Below are 21,702 nucleotides of genomic sequence, written 5' to 3'. Positions count from 1 at the left end.
GTTAAATTGAGTCAAACTCCTGCTATGGACTTTCTCATTAGCTTGCTATACCGTATTTGCCATTATTGGTCTTTCTGTTTTCTCGTGCTGTTTCTCATACTTTTTCTCGCTATTGTTTCTCTTTTTTGATCGGGAATCCTACTTCATTGGCTAGAAACATTTTGAAGTCCAATGATTGCCAACAATTCCACGTCAGAAGATCGACCAACGAACATATATCACACCGAAACGTTAAGGGATGAAATACAAGGTGAGGCAGTTGCATCTGAAATTAAGCAATTTTTTTTAAAAAAGGTACAAACTTAGATAAATCCCAATACAACAAGTTACATAGTAAACAACATAGTAAACACTGTCAGCATATGAGAGCGTTTTGACTTGCTAAGATATGTACACAGGCAAGAGGCTGGAAGAACACAGGCGGCATCAGGAGGTGGAGAAGTCGACGTTTCGGGTGTACTCCTTCGGAATATTGTTATGTCAATGTTACATAGACGTTTTATAACTGTAACGCACAATGCAAGACATTTAATCAGACAGGCAAACCACTAATGGACTGTAAGCAGTCGTCTAATTTTCCTGTTGCGATATGTCTTACTCAGTACATCGGCAAGAGGCGTGCTTATTATATGTTTCCTAGGGTTTAAACATCTCCTCTTCCTTCTGATCTTGGATAACTTCGAGCATGACACCCACTGAAAGCATGCTCCTCCAAGACACTTCTGAGGAATGTCATTTTGAACGTTATGACTGTGTTAAATGTCTGTACAGGGTACAGGGTACAGGGTTCAGGGTAAGGGGGGGGGCGGACTATCCATGGGACAGGGTGCTACTGGTGGGCGGGACAATTGCTCAGTTTGGGGCGGGACCGCCGTCCCTGGGCGGGGAAGCCGCGAGGAGGCAGGGAGGTGACGTAATCTGGGGGCAAGGGGCCCGTTGTTAATGGGCGGGGCATCCGTCAGCTGTCAGGGGGATGACGCGAACGCCTCAGTGGGCGGGGCGGTGTTGGCACAGTCTCCCGGAGACAGGCGCTCGGCTCCTGGTCCAGGTGGAGATCTAACGGCGAAGCTGCGGGGACCAGGCACTGTGCGGCCTGGCCTCCGGTGCCATGAAGATCTGGAGCTCGGAGCACCTCTTCAGGTAATTCACCTAGGGCTGGGACTGGGGTATAGTAATCAGGCCTGAGGGTGAGTGGGCGGCCTGGCCTGAGGAATGCCCAGTGGGGAGGTCTGGTAAGAGAGGGAGAGTGGTTCCAGCATGATTGGGGGGAGGGAAGATGTGGCGTGGGCGGAAAGGGGGATTGGGATGCTCCGGCCTGAGGGTGAGTGGGTTAGGGGTATAGCCTCAGGCGGAGGGTAATGGAACCGGCCCGAGGAGAGGAGGGGGGCCTTGGGCGTTCTGGCCTGAGGGGGAAGGGGATTGGGGTAGAGCCTGAGAGGGAAGGGGATTGGGGTAGAGCCTGAGAGGGAAGGGGATTGGGGTAGAGCCTGAGGGGGAAGGGGATTGGGGTAGAGCCTGAGAGGGAAGGGGATTGGGGCCTGATCTGAAGGGAAGATGGAAGTTGGGAGTCTGGCCTGTCACAGGAATGAAGGAATAATTTGGGGTTGGTTGGGGGGGGGGAACGCTGCTGTGTTCGACATTCCTACCTGCCCCATACTTGCTGTGACTGGATCAGCCTGATGCTGCTGGAAGTTGACATGAAGCAGTTTCTGACTCGATCTTTAAATCTGCTTGAGCAGTTTAGTTTGTGATTTTCCAGAAATCGATGAATTTTGTGCAGAGATATGCCTTACAGACTCATAAGCTCCCGGGACTCTGCATTGCTGAAAGAACTGGAGGGCTGCTTTTTTTGTAAAGGGTTGTGTGGGTCTCTTTGTGGAAAACAAGTAACAACTCCCACTGGAAGATATTTAATTGTTTATTGCACGCTTCGCCAGTTTTTTCCAGCCAGTTCCTTGTTTATTTGGGAACAGATGTGGTGATGATCCTAGTTATACTGCCAGCGCATTCAGACTGTTGGTATATCTAGTTGCATTTTTTGAGGTGCACACCTTAAACAGTGTCTACAGACTCATTCAGAGATTAATTTAGATCCAACACTTCTATTCTCCCCCTCCCATTTCCCATTTGCATGCATCTCCTTAGCAACTTTAGCCAAAAACATTGGAGTCACATTTTAGTTGTGACACTGATCTCTAACTTGGCACTTAGCTCTAAATTCCTTCACAGCCCCTTAAGTTATCAGATTGCTTATTCAGCATGCAATACGGCATGAGCAAACTTTCCTGCAATTAAACATTGGGACGACAGAAGTAATTGCCTCTGGTCTGCATAACAAAATTTGCTGTCTTGGTACTGATTCCAATCCTTCTCAAGCTTGATGTTGTATTTGATCCCAAGATGAACTTCCCAACTGCCCATTACTCAAATTGCTAATTCTGTGACCGGTGGTGTTCCACAGGGATCAGTGCTGGGATATCTGTTGATTGTAACATATATATGATTTGGCAGAGAATTTAGGTGGCCTGATTAGTAAGTTTGTGAACGATACAAAGATTGGGGGAGCTGCAGATAGTAAGGAAGGTTGCCAGATGATATAGATATGTTGAAGATTTGGGCAGCAAAATGGCAGATAGAGTTTAATCCGCACAAATGCAAGGTGATACCCTTTGGAAGATCTTATACGGGGGGGAGAGGGGGAGAGAAAGTATACAGTAAATGGCAGAACTCTTAGCATCAGTATAGACAGGGATCTAGGCATACGGGGTGGTGTGGGGCTGGGAGAAAGTAGCAAAGAGTACAATAGGTGACTGGGTGGGGATGGAGGTGATAGGTCGGAGAGGAGGGTGGGGGAAGGTAGCAAAGAGTACAATAGTTTGATGGGGGTGCCCATTGCTACCCCTCTGGTCTGGAGGAAGTGGGAGGATTCGAAGGAGAAATTGTTAAGGGTGAGGACCAGTTCAGCCAAATGAACGAGTGTGTCAGTGGAAGGGTAGTTTTGGGGACGTCCCTCTCCACCTCCATCCGCCATGACCAGGGCCACCAAGCCCTCCATTTCTTCCTCTCCCGACGTCCCCAACAGTCTCCTCCACCACCGCTCCCTCACGACCTGATGCCTGGAGGAAGAACGTCTCAGCTTCCGCCTCGGAACACTTCAACCCCAGGGCATCAATGTGGATTTCACCAGTTTCTTCATTCCTCCTCCCCCCACCCCACCACCACCACCACCACCACCTCACCCTAGTTCCAACCTTCCAGCTCAGCACCATCCTCATGACCTGTCCTACCTGCCAATCTCCCTTCCTTCCTATCTGCTTCACCCTCCTCTCTGACCTATTGCCACCATCCCCACCCCATTCACCTATTGTACTCTTTGCTACCTTCTCCCCAGCACCCCCCCCCCCCCCAATTTATCTCTCCACCCTGCCTCTATTCCTGATGAAGGGCTTTTGCCCAAAACGTCGATTTCCTCGGATGCTGCCTGACCTGCTGAGCTTTTCCAGCACCACTCTGATCTAAACTCTGCTTTCCAGCATCTGCAGTCCTCACTTTTGCCTAGGTCCTGAAAGTGGCAACATGAGTGGATAAAATGGTCAAGAAGGCATCCAGCATGCCTGCTGTCATTGCTCAGGGCAAAGAGTATGAAAATTGGCAAGTCATGCTGCAACTGTATAGAACTTTAGTTCAGCTATATTTGGAATATTGCAAATAGTTCTGGTTGCCACACTACAAGAAGATATGGAGGATTTAGATAGGGTACAGAAAAGCTTTTCCAGGATGTTGCCTGGCTCGGAGAGTATTACCTATGAGGAGAGATTGGACAAACTTTGTTTGTTTTCACTTGAACATCGAAGGATGAAGGGCAAGCTCACAGAAGTTTACAACATTATGGGAGGATGGATAGAATGGATAGTTGGAGTCTTTTTCCCAGAGTAAAAGTGTCTTTACTAGGGGACAGGTTTAAGGTAAAAGGGAGAAACCTATAGAGATGTGAGAGACCTGTTTTTTTACACAGAGGGTAATAAGTGCCTGGAATGTGCTCCCAGTGGAGGTAGTGAAAGTGGATACAATAGCAACTTGTAAGAGATATCTTGACAGATAAGTGAATAGGCAGGGAATAGAAGGATATGGATCATGTAGAGGCAAAAGATTTTTAGTTTAGAATGTGTTGGTGCAGTCTTGGTGGGCCAAAGGGCCTGTTCCTTTGCTGTACTGTTATTGTTCTGAGTTCTGATTGAAGAAGTTGAGGAATAGACTGCAGAATAGAAAAAGGAGATTCTTATTTTCTTTACTGGCTTAAATGATCTTGTACTTTTACAATACGTTCTATGCTGTGATGTATTTATGCATTGTTATATTTCAGTGTATGTGTACATTTAAAATATCTATTGTATACATACATGTGATTGTGAGTCTGCTTAAGGTGACAGTTTTGTAACTGCCTTTTGCACCCACTTCTTCCCTTCCATTTCTGTATAGTGGTGTTGGTTGATATGCCATGTAGTCATATTTGCTTGTGTCCTTTAGCCATCCATGGGAGACAGTTATCAAAGCTGCAATGCGTAAATACCCCAATCCCATGAATCCTAATGTGATAGGCGTGGATGTGTTGGAGAGAAATCTTGATACTCGAGGAAGACTGCATAGCCATCGTCTGCTTAGTACGGAGTGGGGCCTCCCCAGCATTGTTATAGCTGTAAGTCCATAAGCAGCATTTTGTGCAATATTTTTGGTTTATTTGGATACCCATTGGTTCATATTACTGAACCAAAATAGCCAGAATCGACAAGAGCTTTTTATGGTCCAATAATTTTAATTGACATGGCTTGTTACTGTCCAGATCCATAGAACAGTTTGTACAATTGACATTTATAAAAGTTGGTGCAGAATAATCTGATTTCTGAGTTGAATCCAGATAATAATAAACTGAAAAAGAATTGTACATAGAGCTTAAGGTTTTTTGACATATGTATGAACAAGTAACTAGAATGAGGGAAAAACAATAACTGCAATGCTGGAAACCAAATTCTGGATTAGTAATGCTGGAAGAGCACAGCAGTTCAGGCAGCATCCAACGAGCAGCGAAATCGACGTTTCGGGGAAGGGCTTTTGCCCGAAACGTCAAATTCGCTGCTCATTGGATGTTGCCTGAACTGCTGTGCTCTTCCAGCATCACTAATCCAGAAGTAACTAGAATGGACCACTCTGCCCTTCAAGCCTGCTCCATTGTTCAATAAGATCATGACTTGTCAACTTAGTTGCCTTTAATAAACCACCTGTGTCTAAGTCACAATAATGATCTAAGATCCCAGGTTAATGATGAGAACGTTAGGTAATCTGTTTGAAAATGCATATGTAATTTACAATGTAAAGCTACAAGTAACTTGGCCTGCTCATGTTTCTTACAAGCTGTTGTATTGAATGTGGCATTTCTGCATAGTGTCAACACAAATAATTTTAGGAAGTTTCCAGGTTCTGTAAATGTTCAATAGCTAAAATAGGTATGAGTATATTTCCCCACTAATTATGTTCAATTTACAGTGTTTATAATCTCCAAAAGACTTTGTAATATCCCTAGAGAGTGAATGCTGAAAAGATTTTTCCCAAACAAAGATTTTTTTGTGTCTGATACTAGAACTTGAGACCAGAGTTTAAAATTAGGTGGCTTCCATTAAGGGATTTTAGATTCCCTACAGTGTGGAAACAGGCTCTTCGGCCCAATAAGTCCACACCGACCCTTTGAAAAGCAACATTAAACCCCCCCCCCCCCCAACTAATGCACCTAACACTATGGGCATTTAACATGGCCAATTCAGTTGACCTGCACATCTTTGGATTGTGGGAGGAAACCGGAGCACCCGGAAGAAACACACGCAGACATGGGGAGAATGTGCAAATCCATACAGATAGTTGCTGGAATCGAACCTGGGTCCCTGGTGCTATGAGGCAGCAGTGCTAACCACTGAGCCACCGTGAAGAGAATATTTTTCTGTCAGAAGACATCGAGTCTTTGGAACTCTCCTCCTCAGTGGTGGAAGCAGCATCATTGAATACTCTTTAGGTAGATTCTTCACTACAGAGAGGCCAGAGCAGGTAAAGTTTAGGTCACAATCTGATCAGCCATGATCTTATTAACCGATGGAGCAGTCTAGAAAAACCAAATGGCCTACACCTAATTCATATGTAAATTCACTTGAGTCATTGAAACTTGAAAAATATTCTGGTTCTCCATTCAGTAAGTATTATTCAGAAATTGGGGGTATTAAGACAATGGGGTAGTTTCATATTATAACCTATGTAATGTGTTTTTGCTAGATACTAGGTACAAGCAGGACCACAACATACATTAAAGAACATTCTGTTGTAGATCCAGTTGAACGGACAATGGAACTGAGTTCTTCTAATGTAAGTAATTAAGTTTGAAATTCTTAACAACATGCACATCTATATAATCTACTAATGTATCATACCAAATAAATTTTCTTGTTCCACCATACAACTTAAATAAAACAGGAACTGATGTTTTACATCCTAGTAGCATCAGTGACACTGTCCTTTTCAAAAAGCTTTGCATTTTGAATTGTATGTGTCCACTGTGGCTCAATTGGTAGCACTCATATCTCACATCTGAGTCATATTATTCTGGGTTTAGGCTCCACTCTATGGCCTGAGTACAATAATCAAGACTAACATCCTGGAGCAATGCAGAATTGCATTGATGGAGGAGTTAGCTTTCAAGTTATACATTAAACCAAAGTGTTACCGTCTATTCAAGCAATTGTGAAAGAAATCATGGCATGGATCTAAGGAAGAGCAAGAAAATTATATCCAGTATTCTGACCAATACTTGTTCTTTTAAAAACCCCGGATGCTTAAATCAGAAACAAAAATAGAAGTTGCTGGAAAAGAACAACTCTGACTTCTCTTCACAGATGTTGTCAGACCTGCTGTGTTTTTCCAAAAAGAATTTCTGTTTTTGTTTAATATTCATTGAAAAAAGAAAAGAATAATCGGGTCATTATTACCTTATTGTTTGTGGAAGCTGCTCTGTTTCCTAGATCACAATAGTGTTTACGCTTCTATTTCATTTGCTGTAAAGTGTATTGAAACATTCAGGGGCATGCAAAATGCTGAGTAAGTGTAAGTCTGTTTGTTTTTCTGTCCTCGCTGCTCAGAAATGAGTGTATTTGAGATACATTTCAAGCTCTTTGCACTATTGGTCAGAGATTTACATTGGCTTTGGCAGAATAAGCTAATGTTTGCATTCTTGTTTACAATGATGAAGAGCTGTTAGTTGAATGTACTGAATCAATGCAACAAGGACAACAATGTATAATGGCAACCTGCATTTATATAACACCCTAAAAGTAATAAATGTCCCAAAATGCTTCACAGGAGTGTTATAAGACAATTTTTGACATTGAAGTCAACTTCAAAATTATCCTGTTGTTAGTCAGGATCTTATATTTGTGAAGTAAGAATTGAACTTGGTACTACTGCTGCCTGAATCAGATGGTCAAAGATTTAATTAAAAGTTTGGAGACTTGGAAAGTAAACTATCATTCCAGAACAGTAGGAATGCTGATCTTTCGTTGATGCTATCAATTAGATAATACTTTAAGTCTTCTCATGGACATGCAAGATCCCATTTTACTTTTAGTACAACTCCCATGTTCTTATTTTCTTCAGCCAATACATCAAAAGGTTGAATGAATGAGTTAACTTTATTGCCAAATGAGTACAGTGATATGTCGCCACTTGCAGTGCTATCTCAGATCCAAAGGTGCCAAGAAACAGCTTCTTCAGTTAAAGATTAGTTACAGTGCAACCATGCCACCAACACCTGGTGCCATCTTAGCTGCAGAGTACCTAGGTACAATCTTGGTTAGAGAGTAGAGAAATGAAGAAGAAAAAGTTGCATTACATCAATACATCAAAAGCTAAGCAAAAAAAGAGAAACATCACAGTCTTTTCCCAAGGGTTCTTTGCTCAGGGGCGTCCACGTAGTTTGACTGCTGGCTGCTGCCACGGTGCACTGGGCCCCTGGGGCCACGCTGGGCACTGAGCAGCTGGTCACTGGCCGCCAACCACCAATCGTGCTTCAGAGGCCGGGAGCAGGTGAGGTTGTGGTCATGTAAATGTTTTTGTGGGATTATGCTATATACAAATTGGTTCCTGTATTTTCCCCAGAGTACAATAGTGATTATGTTCAGAAATGATTTATTAGCTGCAAAGCTCTTTTCATATCGTGATGTCTTGATAATCTTTATGTCAAGATAAGTTAATTCTTTACGAAACACACTAGCAAGTGAATTCGCAGCCAGGGACTTTTGCTCCTGATTAACATTTCATTCGCGTAGGCCATGTCCATTAACTTCACGTAAACTACCTTTCAGTAACTCATTTCATCTACCATTTGTATCTTTGCTTATAAGAAAGTCTGGAATTGAAAGCTTCAGTTTGAACATTTGCAGATCAGTGAGTGGATGTGTTGTCCTTTTACTATTGACTTCATCCATCACTGTATCAGGGATGAAATATGATAGAACCCCACTGGTCCTCACCTACCACCCCACCAACCTCCAGATACATCGTATTATCCTTCGTCATTTCCGCCAGCTCCAAACAGACCCCACCACCAAGGATATATTTCTCTCCCCTCCCCTATCGGTGTTCCGGAAAGACCACTCCCTCTGCGACTCCCTCGTTAGGTCCACACCCACCACCAACCCAACCTCCACTCCCAGCACCTTCCCCTGCAACTGCAAGAAATGCAAAACTTGCGCCCACACCTCTCTTTCCTCTCCCACCCCCACTTCCCTCCAAGGCCCCAAGGGATCCTTCCATATCAGTCACAAATTCACCTGCACCTCCACACACATTTACTGCATCCGCTGCACTCGATGTGGCCTCCTCTACATTGGGGAGACAGGCCGCCTGCTTGCGGAACGTTTCAGAGAACACCTCTGGGATACCCGCACCAACCAACCCAACCGCCCTGTGGTTGAACACTTTAACTCCTCCTCCCACTCCGCCAAGGACATGCAGGTCCTTGGCCTCCTCCATTGCCAGACCATGGCAACACGACGCCTGGAGGAAGAGCGCCTCATCTTCCGCCTAGGAACCCTCCAACCACAAGGGATGAATGCAGATTTCTCCAGCTTCCTCATTTCCCCTCTCCCCACCTTATCTCAGTCCCAATCCTCGGACTTAGCACTGTCTTCTTGACCTGCAATCATCTTCCCGACCTCTCCGCCCCCACCCCCTCTCTGGCCTATCACCCTCACCTTAACCTCCTTCCACCTATCGCATTCCCAACACCCCTCCCCCAAGTACCTCCTCCCTACCTTTTATCTTAGCCTGCTTGGCACACCCTCCTCATTCCTGAAGAAGGGCTTATGCCCAAAACGTCGATTCTCCTGCTCCTTGGATGCTGCCTGACCTGCCGCGCTTTTCCAGCAACACATTTTTCAGCTCCTCCTGAAATATGATAGTGCTTGCCAATGTTGATGAGACTTAGAAAGTTAAAATGATGAGGCAGTAGTGTAGGATAGTGGCAGTCTGACAGGAAAGGACAGAGTAAGCAAAAATAAGAGTGCACAAGCAAATATAGTCCAAATAGAAAACATCTTTACTATTAGAAGGGAAGGAGAGTTTGGCTGGAGAAAGGTTTAGAAATCCAAAGATAAAAGTTGAGGCATTAAAAAGCAAATTGGTGTGAGTAAACCAAGATGTGTGGAACAGGAAGTAGCTTGCAGATTAACATTAATAATGCATCAGAGAGCAAGGTCTCTGCAGTGTATTGCAGTGAAAAAAATGAACCAACTATTGGAAAGCATTGAGCATCCCTAGTTGATAATTAAAACTAGTGCCACGAATAGCGATAAATGGCTTATCTAATAGCCAGTACAAGAGCTATGGTTACAGAAGGTGGAAAATAAATAATCCAGGATGCACACATTTACAAAAGGTAGGTAGAAGCAGGAGTGGTAGCCTTGATAATATAGATTGACGTAAGGACATTAGAGATAAAGGATCTTGCTTCAGAAAATCGAGAAACATAAGTGAAAGTTGGAATTGCAAAAGAGAGGAACTGCTGGTGACAGCAGTTTATAGACCACTGAATATTAATCATAATATTGGACAAGGCATTCGTTATTGGAGTTTATAAGAAAATGCAATGGAAAAGTTATGGAGGAATTAATCTTCATATAGAGTGGACGAATAAAGTTGGCAAGGATGCTCTGAAGTTACGTTTGAAGAGTGTTTCCTCAGTAGTTTCCTGAATCAACACATTGTGGGACCAGCCAAGGATGGCTGCTTTAAATCCAGTATTATACAATGGCATGGAGTTACTTGGTAATGTCATTGTAAAAGATCCAATGAAAAACAGTTTAAATTCCACATTAAGATTGAAAATGATACACTGCATTCACAAACAAGCATCTTCAAATTTTTTAATAAACATTTTTATTGAAAAATTACAAAATCAGTATGAAGTAATGTGACAACTTTATAATATAATAACAATAATAGAAACCAAACTACTACTCTACTCCACAAACTATCAAAACACGAAAAAGCAAAAAAACTCTACAAAAACTACAAATCAATAAATAACCAAGGAGAAAGAAGAAAAATAAATAAACAAAATGAAATTAAACCAAGTTATAACAAGGTAACTTAAATTATATTCAATTACATTACTACATTCGGCGCAATCTCACTGAGGTTCCCCACCACTGGGAGCAATAGTAAGTGAACCTGTATTTGTTCAGGATTTTACCCCCCACGGGCCCCTGGACTACCAGACACAACCCTCATGGCTACACAAAGGCCCAAACAGTATAGTGGATTAGTCTACATCAGTATAATTCAAAAAAAGGCAGCCATGTTCTGTAAAACAGTTCTGTTTTCTGGTGCACCACACTCATAAGGAAGTCCAGGGGGATGTTCCATAACTAACCTATGCCAACTCGAGAGTCCCGGAGGATTCTCCAGCTCATTAGAGTGTTCTTCCTTGAACAGAATGAAAGAATATTAAACAATTTCTTCCCATGCATATCCAAAGACAGAAGATTTGGAAGACCCAAAAGGAGGGACACCCGATCCAACTTAACCTCAGTTCCCAAAACCTCTTCCAAAACCCTCGCTATGGCATCCCAATACCTGCGGAGCTTGTGGCATGACCGCAAGCAATGAGTAAGAGTGCCAACCTCCATTTTACACTTGGGGCACATTGGGGACTCTCTTGCCATAAATTTCGCAAGCTGTTCCGATGTCAAGTGAACCCTAAGGAGTACCTTCAATTGAATAGCCTGGGTCCTATTATAAATTGAGATCTTCCTAACATTTTCCCAGATATCCTCCCACATCTCTGGGATTTCCACCCCCAGTTCTTGAGTCCAGGTTCTGCTAAGCCATTCAATGTCCTTTGAAACATTACTTCCTAACAAGTGATAGATAGTGCTAACCAAGAGGGCGCCCATGGACCGGAGCTCTCTCCTCTTCATGTCTGACTTGTAGGGACTAACCATCAATGTAGTCTTTTTTTGTGTGAAGTCTCTAACCTGGAAGTAACAAAAGAGGTCTCTCCTAGGTAGCTCAAACTTCTGACTAAGTTGGTTGAAGGACGTCATGACATCATGATCTCCGAAACAGGAGATTCCTCTGGACTCTCAGACCTTAAAGCCAGAGTCCATCAACCCCAGCTGGAATCCCAACATTCCCACTATGGGACTGAAAGGGGAAGTTTTTTTTGTAAATTGTCCTTGCCTTGCCACATCATCCTCCATGCTTTAACTGTGTTTAGGACAATTGGGTTTTTGCAGTGGTCCATAACAATTCTCACCTTGTCCATGAACAATAAATTAATGAGGGGGCATTTTTGTCCGGGTAGCTTCAATATCCAACCAGATTGATTGCAGATCCTGACAGGCCCATTCAGCCATATAGGATAGTAAAGAACTCAATTGGTATTTCTTAAAGTCTGGAAAGTCCTGATGAAGGGCTTTTGCCTGAAACGTTGATTTTCCTGCTCCTCGGATGCTACCTGACCTGCTGTGCTTTTTCAGCACCACTCTAATCTTGACTCATCCGTATTTTGGCCTAGTATTTGAAATGGGAGGTTCTTCCGATGAGAATAGCAACTCCTCTACTTTTCAGATTAAAGGATGAGAAAAACACTTGGCCGAATCCTCCCTGTTATAACTTCAAATGCTCTTTATCAGTTAAGTGTGTTTCTTGTAACAAGGTTACGTCGACCCTCTCCTTTCTAAGGCTTGACAGTATTTTTTTTTCTTAATTGGTGAATGACTCCCCTTAACATTCCAGGTGCATCATTTAAACGAATGGCTAGCCATGATCGTCCAAAACAGTCCGTGACCTCCCCCCGCCCCCCCCCCCCCCCCACAAGAGGAGGAACCCCACCCATAGCGCGCCGAGTGAAAAACAAAAACAGTTCATATAAGTTCACTTCCAAAACTATTAAATTAAAACTTCTAACACCTACGTCTACAACATACCAACATATAAATGAAAGGAGACTTTCCCACTTGTCCACAGGGGACGCTCATACCACCCATTAGCTCCACCATGACTCCTCCTAGCTGAAGCCATGCCCCTGCCCCAGATAACACAAAGTAAGAAACAAATACCAACATCTTAGAACAAGAAAGTTAAAAGTGGGCACTCAACCTGTTCCCTCCATACTGTAATCCTAAGCACTCCTGGTAGAACAAAAAAAAGACTTCTTCCCCACTTCCTCCCACCGCCTCCCCCAACCCCAAACCAGTAAAGAAGGACAAAAGGAAATAGGAAGAAAAGAAAACCCAGGAAAACAAAGGATGATAGGAAGAGAAAGGAGACACAAAAAGGAAAATAATTATGACCCCGACATATATTAACAGAAGCCAAGACCACCCCACAACAATGATGAAAACTTGGCAAATTACAGAGAAAAAACAAAATAAAATAATTGTCCATATAATTCAAGCCAGTTAGTCTATTTTAAAGCATCCAAGAAGTCCTTTGCCTTTTCCGGTGAATCAAAATTGAACACTGACCCTCCGTGACTGAAACGCAGTGTCGCTGGATTTCTGATGGAATACTGGTAATTCAAGTCCCTCAACTGCCTTTTTACCTCCTCAAAGGCCTTCCTGTTACGAATCACGATGGGAGAGAAGTCCTGGAAAAGCATAATTTGTGATCCTTTTATATATCAGAGCCTGAGGATCCTTTCTCAGTCCTCTAGAGGCTTCAGCATCATTTGTTTGTCTCTGTAGGGCTGGAGTTGCACTAGGACCAGGCAGGGGAGCTGGCCTTATCTGGACCTGCGCACTGCGATCTGGTGGGCCCGTTCGACCAGCACCCAGCCTACCTCAACTTACAGCCTCAGACACTGTGGGAGCCATTGCTCCAAGAAACTGATGAGCTGGCTGCCTTCTTCCCGTTCGGGGTGCCCTAGCAACCCAATGTTCTTCTGACGACCTTGATTATTTGAGGCCCACACTCACCATTCCAGGGCCTGAGCCCAACCCGCCAAGAATTCCGTCGCGGTCTTAGAAGCCGTGGCCCGTTGCTCCACCTTCCCCACACGCTGCCTGAGGCACTGGATCTCCTGATGTGGAGGTCAAGCCTCTCGGTTAGTTAAAGCCAAACACCCAGAAAAGCTCACCTCACCTCTTAATCTGTTAAAAATGTGAGGGAGTGAAAGAGAACTCCTAATTTCCACTATTTAAAGAAAAATAACAATTTATTTTCCGAACAGAACACTAAACAAAACTATTAGCAAACTGAACACACTTTCCCCTAACTGAATACAATCCTATTAACGTGTTGTTCCAAAAACACACTTATTAAGCATTACATTAACTTCATCTCAAGTCCGCACAGTCTCTGTCTTCTCCGCTGTTTTCAGTCTTTCATCTGCTGATCTTCCTAGGTCAATTTCTTTTTACTGTGAGCAAGTTTTACAGGAAAAGGTACCTTGGATAGAGAGTGTCTTCTGATTTCTTTGAGAGCAGGATTTTAGATGGGCAATTAGCTCTCTGGCTCTGCTTGGTTGATCTGTGGTAATTGCTCTCTGACCAATTCTTAAAATGCCTGTGTTTTTTTTATACCCCTCAATATTGTTCTCTGTCATTGGTCCAATGTTGTCAAAACAATAGATTCAAACTCGATTGGGGTTTAGTATCCTGGACATAATTTAAACTAATTGATTAAATTCAAATTGTTGTCAAAACAGCAACCAAAACTCATACCCATTTAACATGAATTGTTAGATGTATCTATTTTGGAACAGCCCATCTCCCACTCGGGCATCTGAGCATGCATTTCAGTTTACTTAATTATTCAGAAAACACTGCCTATTTTAAAGTGAACATACATGCTTTCAACTTCGTACCACTAGTTATCCTTTTGTCCTTAATGTATTTGTAGGATACCTTTGAATTCTCCGTAATCCTGTTTGCAAAAGCCATTTCATATCCTGTTTTTTGCCCTCCTGATTTAAATATACTCCTACTGCCTTTACATTCTTTTAGGGACTCACTCCATCTCTGCTGTCTACACCTGATATATGCTTCCTTTTTCTTGACCAAAACCTTAATTTCTGTAGTCATCCAGCCTTCCATATACATACCAGCCTTGCCCTTCACCCTAACAGGAACATACTGTCTCTGAACTCTCATTATCTCATTTTTGAATGTTCCCCATTTTCAAGTGATCCCTTTACCTGCAAGCATCCACCCCCCAAAATGTTTGAAAGTTCTTGCCTAACTAATAGGATTATGGTCACTGGCCGTAAAGCACTTCCCCACTGGCACCCACCCTGCCTTCTTTCCCAAGAGTATGTCAGGTTTTCTAGTAGGTACAGCCACATACTAAATCAGAAAATTTTCTTGTGCACACTTAACAAATGCCTCTCCATCCAAGCCCCTAACGCTATGGCAGTCCCAGTCCATGTTTGGAAAATTGAAATCCCCGACCATAACCACCCTATTATTAGATTAGATTCCCTACAGTATGGAAACAGGCCATTTGGCCTAACAAGTCCACACCAACACTCTGAAGAGTAACCCACCCAGACCCATTCTCCTACCCTATCTTTCCCTCTGACTAATGCACCTAACACTATGGGCAATTTAGCATGACCAATTCACCTGACATGCACATTTTTAGGTTGTGGGAGGAAACTGGAGCACCTGAAGGAAAACCACGCAGACATGGGGCGAATGTGAAAACTCCACACAGACAGTCGCCCGAGGTGGGAATTGAACCCAGGTACCTGGCGCTGTGAGGCACTATTCTGGATTAGTGGTGCTGGAAGAGCACAGCAGTTCAGGCAGCATCCAAGGAGCAGCGAAATTGACGTTTCGGGCAAAAGCCCTTCATCAGGATTCCTGATGAAGGGCTTTAGCCCGAAATGTCGATTTCGCTACTCCTTGGATGCTGCCTGAACTGCTGTGCTCTTCCAGCACCACTAATCCAGAATCTGGTTTCCAGCATCTGCAGTCATTGTTTTTACCCCGCTATGAGGCATTAGTGCTAACCATTCTGACAGATAACTGAAACCTCCTTACAAATGTGTTTCTCAATTTCCCGCTGACTACTGAGGGTCTATAGTATAAGCCCAATAAGATGATCATCCCGTCCTTATTTCTCAGTTACACCCAAATAACTTCCCTAGACGTATTCCCGGGAATATATTCCCTAAATCCAGCAGTAATCAGAAATGCCACTCCCCTCCTCAGTTGCTCTCCTTCCTATAGCATATATAACCTGGAATATTAAGCTGCCAGTCCTGTCCATCCCTGAGCCACATTTCTGTAATTCCTGTGATATCCCAGTCCCATGTTCCCAACCATGCCCTGAATTTATCTCCCTTACCTGTTAAGCCTCTTGCATTGAAATAAATGCAGTTTCATTTATCAGTCCTATCTTGTTCTCTGCTTTGTTCCTGCCTGCCCTAACAGTTTGACTTATTCCTTTTGCCAACTGTATCAGTCTCAGATTGCTGTCTTTCTCACTATCTCTCTGGGTGTCGCCCAACCCCCAAATTCCTTTACTGGTTTAAATCTTCCTGAGCAGTTCTAATAAATCTCTCTGCCAGTATAGTAGTCCCCTTCCAATTCAGGTGCAATCTGTCCTTCTTGTCCAGGTCACTTCTACCCCCAGAAAGAGATTCCAATCATCTAAAAACATCAATCCTTCTCTCCTGCACCAGCTGCTCTTCCTCGCTTTTATCTGCTCCATCCTTCTATCTCTACCCTCACTAGTACGTGGCAGCTTGAGTGATCCGGATATTACTACCCTCAAGGACCTTTTTTAAATTCCTGCCTAACTTCCTATATTCACTCCTCAGCCTCTCTCCCTTACCTGTTCCTGTGACTTTAATTCCAATGTGTACAACAATCTCCTGCTGGTCCCTCTCACCTTTGAGAATATTCTGCACCCTCTACGAGATATCCTTGATCCTGGCACCAGGGAGGCAGCACACCATTCTGATGTCTCAATATTGGCTGCAGAAACATCTCTCTGTGCCTCTGACGAGAGAGTCCCCTATCACAATCGATGCTTGAAACCTGGCTCATTACATTAAAGCCAGTCTTAGTACCAGAGACTTGGCTGTCAATGCTACATTCCCCTCTGAGTCCATCACCCCCTACATTTCCCTACATTTGTTAGAGATGGGGACAGCCACAGGACACTCTTGCACTACCTGCCCCCCTCCCCCCAAAACTCTTTTCTGGAGGTCAACCATCTTCCTGACTGTATAGTTAGTTTATTTCCCTTATTGCAACTGCCATCCATCACACCACCACCTAGCTTCTGTAAATTCCTTGTTGCCTCTAACTGCCGCTCCAACCGATCAATGCGATTTCATCAGTAAGATGGAAACTCTCCCTAATCTCCTGCATCTGACAGAAAGAGCACACCACTCTACTAAACACCATCTTTGCACTTAACAATCTACAAACCCAGAAAATAGCAGTCTTATTACTCTGAAAACACTGCTCCAGGTTAACTTAGTGCCTATGTTTATATTTTCAAAGTTTAATCAATAAAAACATATAATGAAAAAGAACTACACTGCTCACTATTGTAGATTTACAAAAAAGAACTAGTCACTTAGCTGCACCCCTGCTGTGAATGGCCCACGCATGTTTCTCGAAGATCAGCTGTGAATTTTGTTGTTTGTTTACTTAGAGGAACTCTGATGTCCACAGGTACTTGAAATCAAAAAGTAGAGGCAGTAGCTGAGAAGGTTAATTGCTGGATGAGACAGTAGTATAAGCTTCTTTCTCTGTTGATTCACTTCCCACCCACATGGTCGCTACCTTTGTCTCCCTTCCTCCTTTTTAAAAGTGCTGTTTTTTTGATCTTTATTTCCCAAAGTTCCAAACAATGCAAGAGCTTATAAAATAGAAATAGGTGTTCCTAGAAATCAGCTCCAACACTGAAAATATCTCAAAAAAGGGGCAGCTCTTACAGCATAACTTTTTTCCTGTCTTCCATCTTGGATTATCCAGAATCCTCCATCTTTAAACTCTTCATGCCAACCCAGGTGGGCCACAGAGTTCAATCAGAACCCACAGAGTTCAATTCATCACAGGTCATGAATCATCAAGAGCTGGTATCCCTTTAATTTTACTCAGAGTAAATTGATTAATCTGTCCTCTCATTCTGTAATCTATTTGTGTTTGGGTGTGAATGCAATCGTCAAAGAGGTTTGGTTTAATTTATCTGTGTGTGCCATTTATATTCTGAACCACATTTACTGAATTGGCAGGCATAACCTTCTTTAAAGAAAAAAAGACGTAAGGAGCTTGAAAAGACGTTGCTGTTTTGAATCCTTATCCAGGGGTAGCAATTGATTTGCCCTCAAACGCAGTGTTGCATACGTTTCTGGGCACCATACAATAAGGAGAACATATGCACACAAACATTTATAGCATGAAGATCTTCAGTTTCTTAGATAGACTAGATAATTTGGGCTGGTTTTCATTAGAGAAGATATAGCTAAGAGGAGATTTGGTTGAAGTATTCAGGACCATTAGCAATCTGGACTGAGTAGATTGGATTTTTTTTCCTCCATTCAGATTGACAAAAGAGGCAATGCTGACATAAGAAACTTTCATGCAGCAAATGGTTAGGATCTGGAATATACTGCCTGAGGCTGTTGTGGAGGCAGTTTCAATTGAGGCATTCAAGGGAGCTGTGTTATTATCTGAAAAGGAAGAATGTGCAAGGCTAGAAGGAGAAAGTGTAACTTTTAACACCTGACCATATTGAGTCATTCTGCATTAATGTACATGTTAAGAACAAAACTCTTCAAAACAAGACAGATAACTCAATGTCTTGGTCTTTAACGTTTTTTTGTTGGTACACATGTGTCAGGTTCTAAGCATTTATTCTTAGAAGAGCAGTTACCTGAATAGGAAGATATCATTTCAGGTGAGATTCAATTCTATTCACTACTTTTGTTACAGATTACTCTCAGTAACCTTGTATCAGTAGATGAAAGACTGATATATCGACCTCATCCAGAGAATCCAGAAAAGTAAGTTCAATATTGTTTCTTAACATTTAATTGATTATATTTTGTTTTTTGGATATTTTTATCTGTGTAATGAAACAAGTTTAAATAGCTTTTTCTTTATGGATTATGGACAGCACTTGTTATTGATCCTGAATCACTTTTTTGAACTGAGTGGCTTGCTAAGACATTTCAGAGGACAGTTAAGGATCAACACATTGTTGTGGGTCTGGATTCACTTGTAGTCCAGACCAGATAAGAAGGGCAGATTTCTTTGACAGCATTATTTTGGTAAATTAGAGTTTTTTAAAATGAAAATTACAGTTGCTAGTTTCATGGCATAATTACTGAGTTTTTCAATTCCAGACTAATTTTTTTTTAAAAATCCACTAGGATTTGAACCCATGAGATCTCAGAGTGAGCAAAGGCCAAGTCAGTGATGAGCGAATGGCACTTTGGAGGCATCTATGAGGATTTTTTAATAAATGTTTACTTGAGACATGGATGCTGCTGGCTCAGCCAGTATTTATTGCACATCACCATTTGCCCTTGGGAAGGTGATAGTGAGCTGTCTCTTGAGCAACTGCAGTCCATATTTTGTAGATGGACCTGAAATAGCATTAGAGAGGGAATTTCATAATTTTAACTGATGTCAGGATGTTGAATGGTTTGGAGAAGGACTTGCATTTGGTGGAACTTGTATCTGCTGCCCTTGTCCTTCTAGGTGGAAGTAGTCATTGGTTTGAAAGGTGCTTTAGTGAAATTATGCAATGCTTCTTGTAGATGGTACACACTGCCACTACTGAGCGTCAGATGTGGAAGGAGTGGTGGTTTGTGAATATGGTGCCAATCAAACTGACAGCTTTGTTCTAGATGGTGCCAAGCTTCTTGAGTGTTGTTGGAGTTGTATTCATCCAGGCAAGTGGGGAAATTCTGTCACACTCCGAATTTGTGCATTGTAGATAGTGGATTAGCTTTGCAAAGGCGGAAGGTGAGTTACTCACAGCAGTGACCTTAAGTTTGACATACTGTTGTAGGACTGTATTTATATAACTAGTCCAGCTGAGTTTCTGGTCAATGATAATCCCATCTGTATGGTGATAATGGGGTATTCAATAATGGTAATGTCTTTGAATATCAAGGGGTGATGGTTAGAGTGTCTCATATTGGAGGTGGTCATTGTCTGGATGTCTTGTGTGTCATGAATGTTGCTAGTCAATTTACAACTCATGCCTGAAAATTGCTCAGGTCTTGCTGCTTTTGGACATGACCTGCTTTATTTTCTGAGGAGTTGCAATTGTTTTTGAACATTGTGCAACCATTGGTAAATTTCCTCACTTCTGGCCTTACGATGGAAGGGAGGTGATTGATGAAGCAGCTGGAGATAGTTGCACTGATGGACTTCTGTAGAAATGGGATGACTGCCGAGATGACTGATCAACAGCAACCACAACCATCCTCTGTGTTCCAGATATGACACCAACCAGTGGAGAATTGTTAAGGTTGTAATGCAGTCAGGATCTGGAGGCCCTAGCAGAAATGAAATTTGTTGTCACTGAGAAGGTTATTTCTGATAGCACTATTGATGACACTTTCCATCCTGTTAGTGATGATCGAGAGTAGACCGATGCATCTGTAATTGGCTGGATTGGATTTGTTCTGCTTTTTAGTGTGCATGGACTATTTTCCACATTGTTAGGTTGTAGCTATATTGAAACAGCATGGCCAGAATGCAGCATGTTCTGGAGCACAAGTCTCCAGTACTGTTGCCTGTAGTGTTCGCACTATCCAGTGCTTCCAACCATTTCTTGATATCTTGTGGAGTGAATTTAGTTGGCTGAAGTCTGGTAACTGTAATGCTGGAAACCACTGGAGGAGACCGAGATAGATCAACCACTTGGCACTTCCGGCTAAATGTTGTTGCAAATATTTCAGCTTTGTCTATGCAGTGATGTGCTGGGCTCCCCCGTCATTGTAGATATCTGTAGATCCATCTCCTTCCATGAATTGTTTAATTGTCCACCACCATATATGGCTAGATACACAGGACTGCAGGTCTTAAATCTGATCCATTGGTTGTGGGATTATTTACTTTGTTTATCACTTCTTGTCTGTGCTGTTTGGCATGTAAGTAATCCTGTTTTCTGGCTTCACCAGGTTGACTTCCCAGTTTTAGGTACACTTGGCTCTGCACTTACTTAGATTAGATTAATTACAGTGTGGAAACAAGCCCTTCGGCCCAACAATGTCCACACTGACCTGCCGAAGCGCAACCCACCCAGACCCATTCCCCTACATTTACCCCTTCACTTAACACTACAGGCAATTTAGCATAGCCAATTCACCTAACCTGCACTTTTTTGGATTGTGGGAGGAAACCGGAGCATCCAGTGGAAACCCACACAGACATGGAGAGAATGTGCAAACTCCACACAGAGTCACCTGAGGCGGGAATTGAACCAGGGTCTCTGGCACTGTGAGGCAGCAGTGCTAACCACTGTGCCACCCACTGCGTGCCCTCTTGCACTCTTCATTGAACCAAGGGTCGATTCCCAGCTTGGTAATGGTAGTGTGGGGGATTTGCCAGGCAAATGAAATTGTGTTGGAGTATGATTCTGTTGCTGCAGATGGCCCACAGCATCTCAGTCTTGATTTAATTGATCTGAAGTCTGTCCCACTTAGCATGGTGATAATTCCACAATGTGAAGTAATATCAGTATGTCTCCACAAGGACTGTGCAGTTGTCACTTTTATTAATAACTGTCATCTACTGATGCATCTGAGGATGAGGGCAATTTATTTATCCCTGTGTTGATTCCCTCATTACCTGCTGCATACCCAGTCTGGCAGTAGTGTCCTTTAAGATTGGCCAGTTTGATCAGTAGTGTTGCTGCTAAGCACTCTGGGTAATGGATATTGAAATCTCTCGCTCACTCTCAGTGCTTCCTTCAAGTGTTGTTCAAAATGGCCGAGTACTGATTCATCAGTCAAGCAAGGATGAGACATGGTAATCAGCAAAACCATGTTTGACCTGACGCCAGGAAGCATCGCAGTGTCTGGGGTTAATGTTGAGGACTCTCCAGACAACTCCTTAATGACTGTATGCCACCTTTACTCAGCCTATCCAGCTGGTGGGATGGGATGTGTCCAAATTACTTCAACTA

At 42.9% G+C, this 21,702-nt stretch overlaps 1 protein-coding gene across 1 annotated transcript in view; it reads left to right on the top strand.

Annotated features, from left to right (window-relative positions):
* The first annotated feature begins 983 nt into the window (after positions 1-983).
* Positions 984-21,702, top strand: part of LOC140476905 (PRELI domain containing protein 3A-like) — a 37,361-nt gene continuing 16,642 nt past the window's right edge. Inside the window, 4 exon segments of the mRNA XM_072569820.1 lie at positions 984-1,140; positions 4,528-4,696; positions 6,316-6,405; positions 18,492-18,562. Coding sequence (XP_072425921.1) covers positions 1,109-1,140; positions 4,528-4,696; positions 6,316-6,405; positions 18,492-18,562 — 362 coding nt within the window. The 5' untranslated portion in view covers positions 984-1,108.

Source organism: Chiloscyllium punctatum, chromosome 5 (genome assembly GCF_047496795.1).
Source record: "Chiloscyllium punctatum isolate Juve2018m chromosome 5, sChiPun1.3, whole genome shotgun sequence".
In the NCBI taxonomy this organism is placed as follows: Eukaryota; Metazoa; Chordata; class Chondrichthyes; order Orectolobiformes; family Hemiscylliidae; genus Chiloscyllium; species Chiloscyllium punctatum.
Note: the sequence above shows the minus strand (reverse complement) of the source record. Positions and strands in the feature narration are given on the sequence as shown.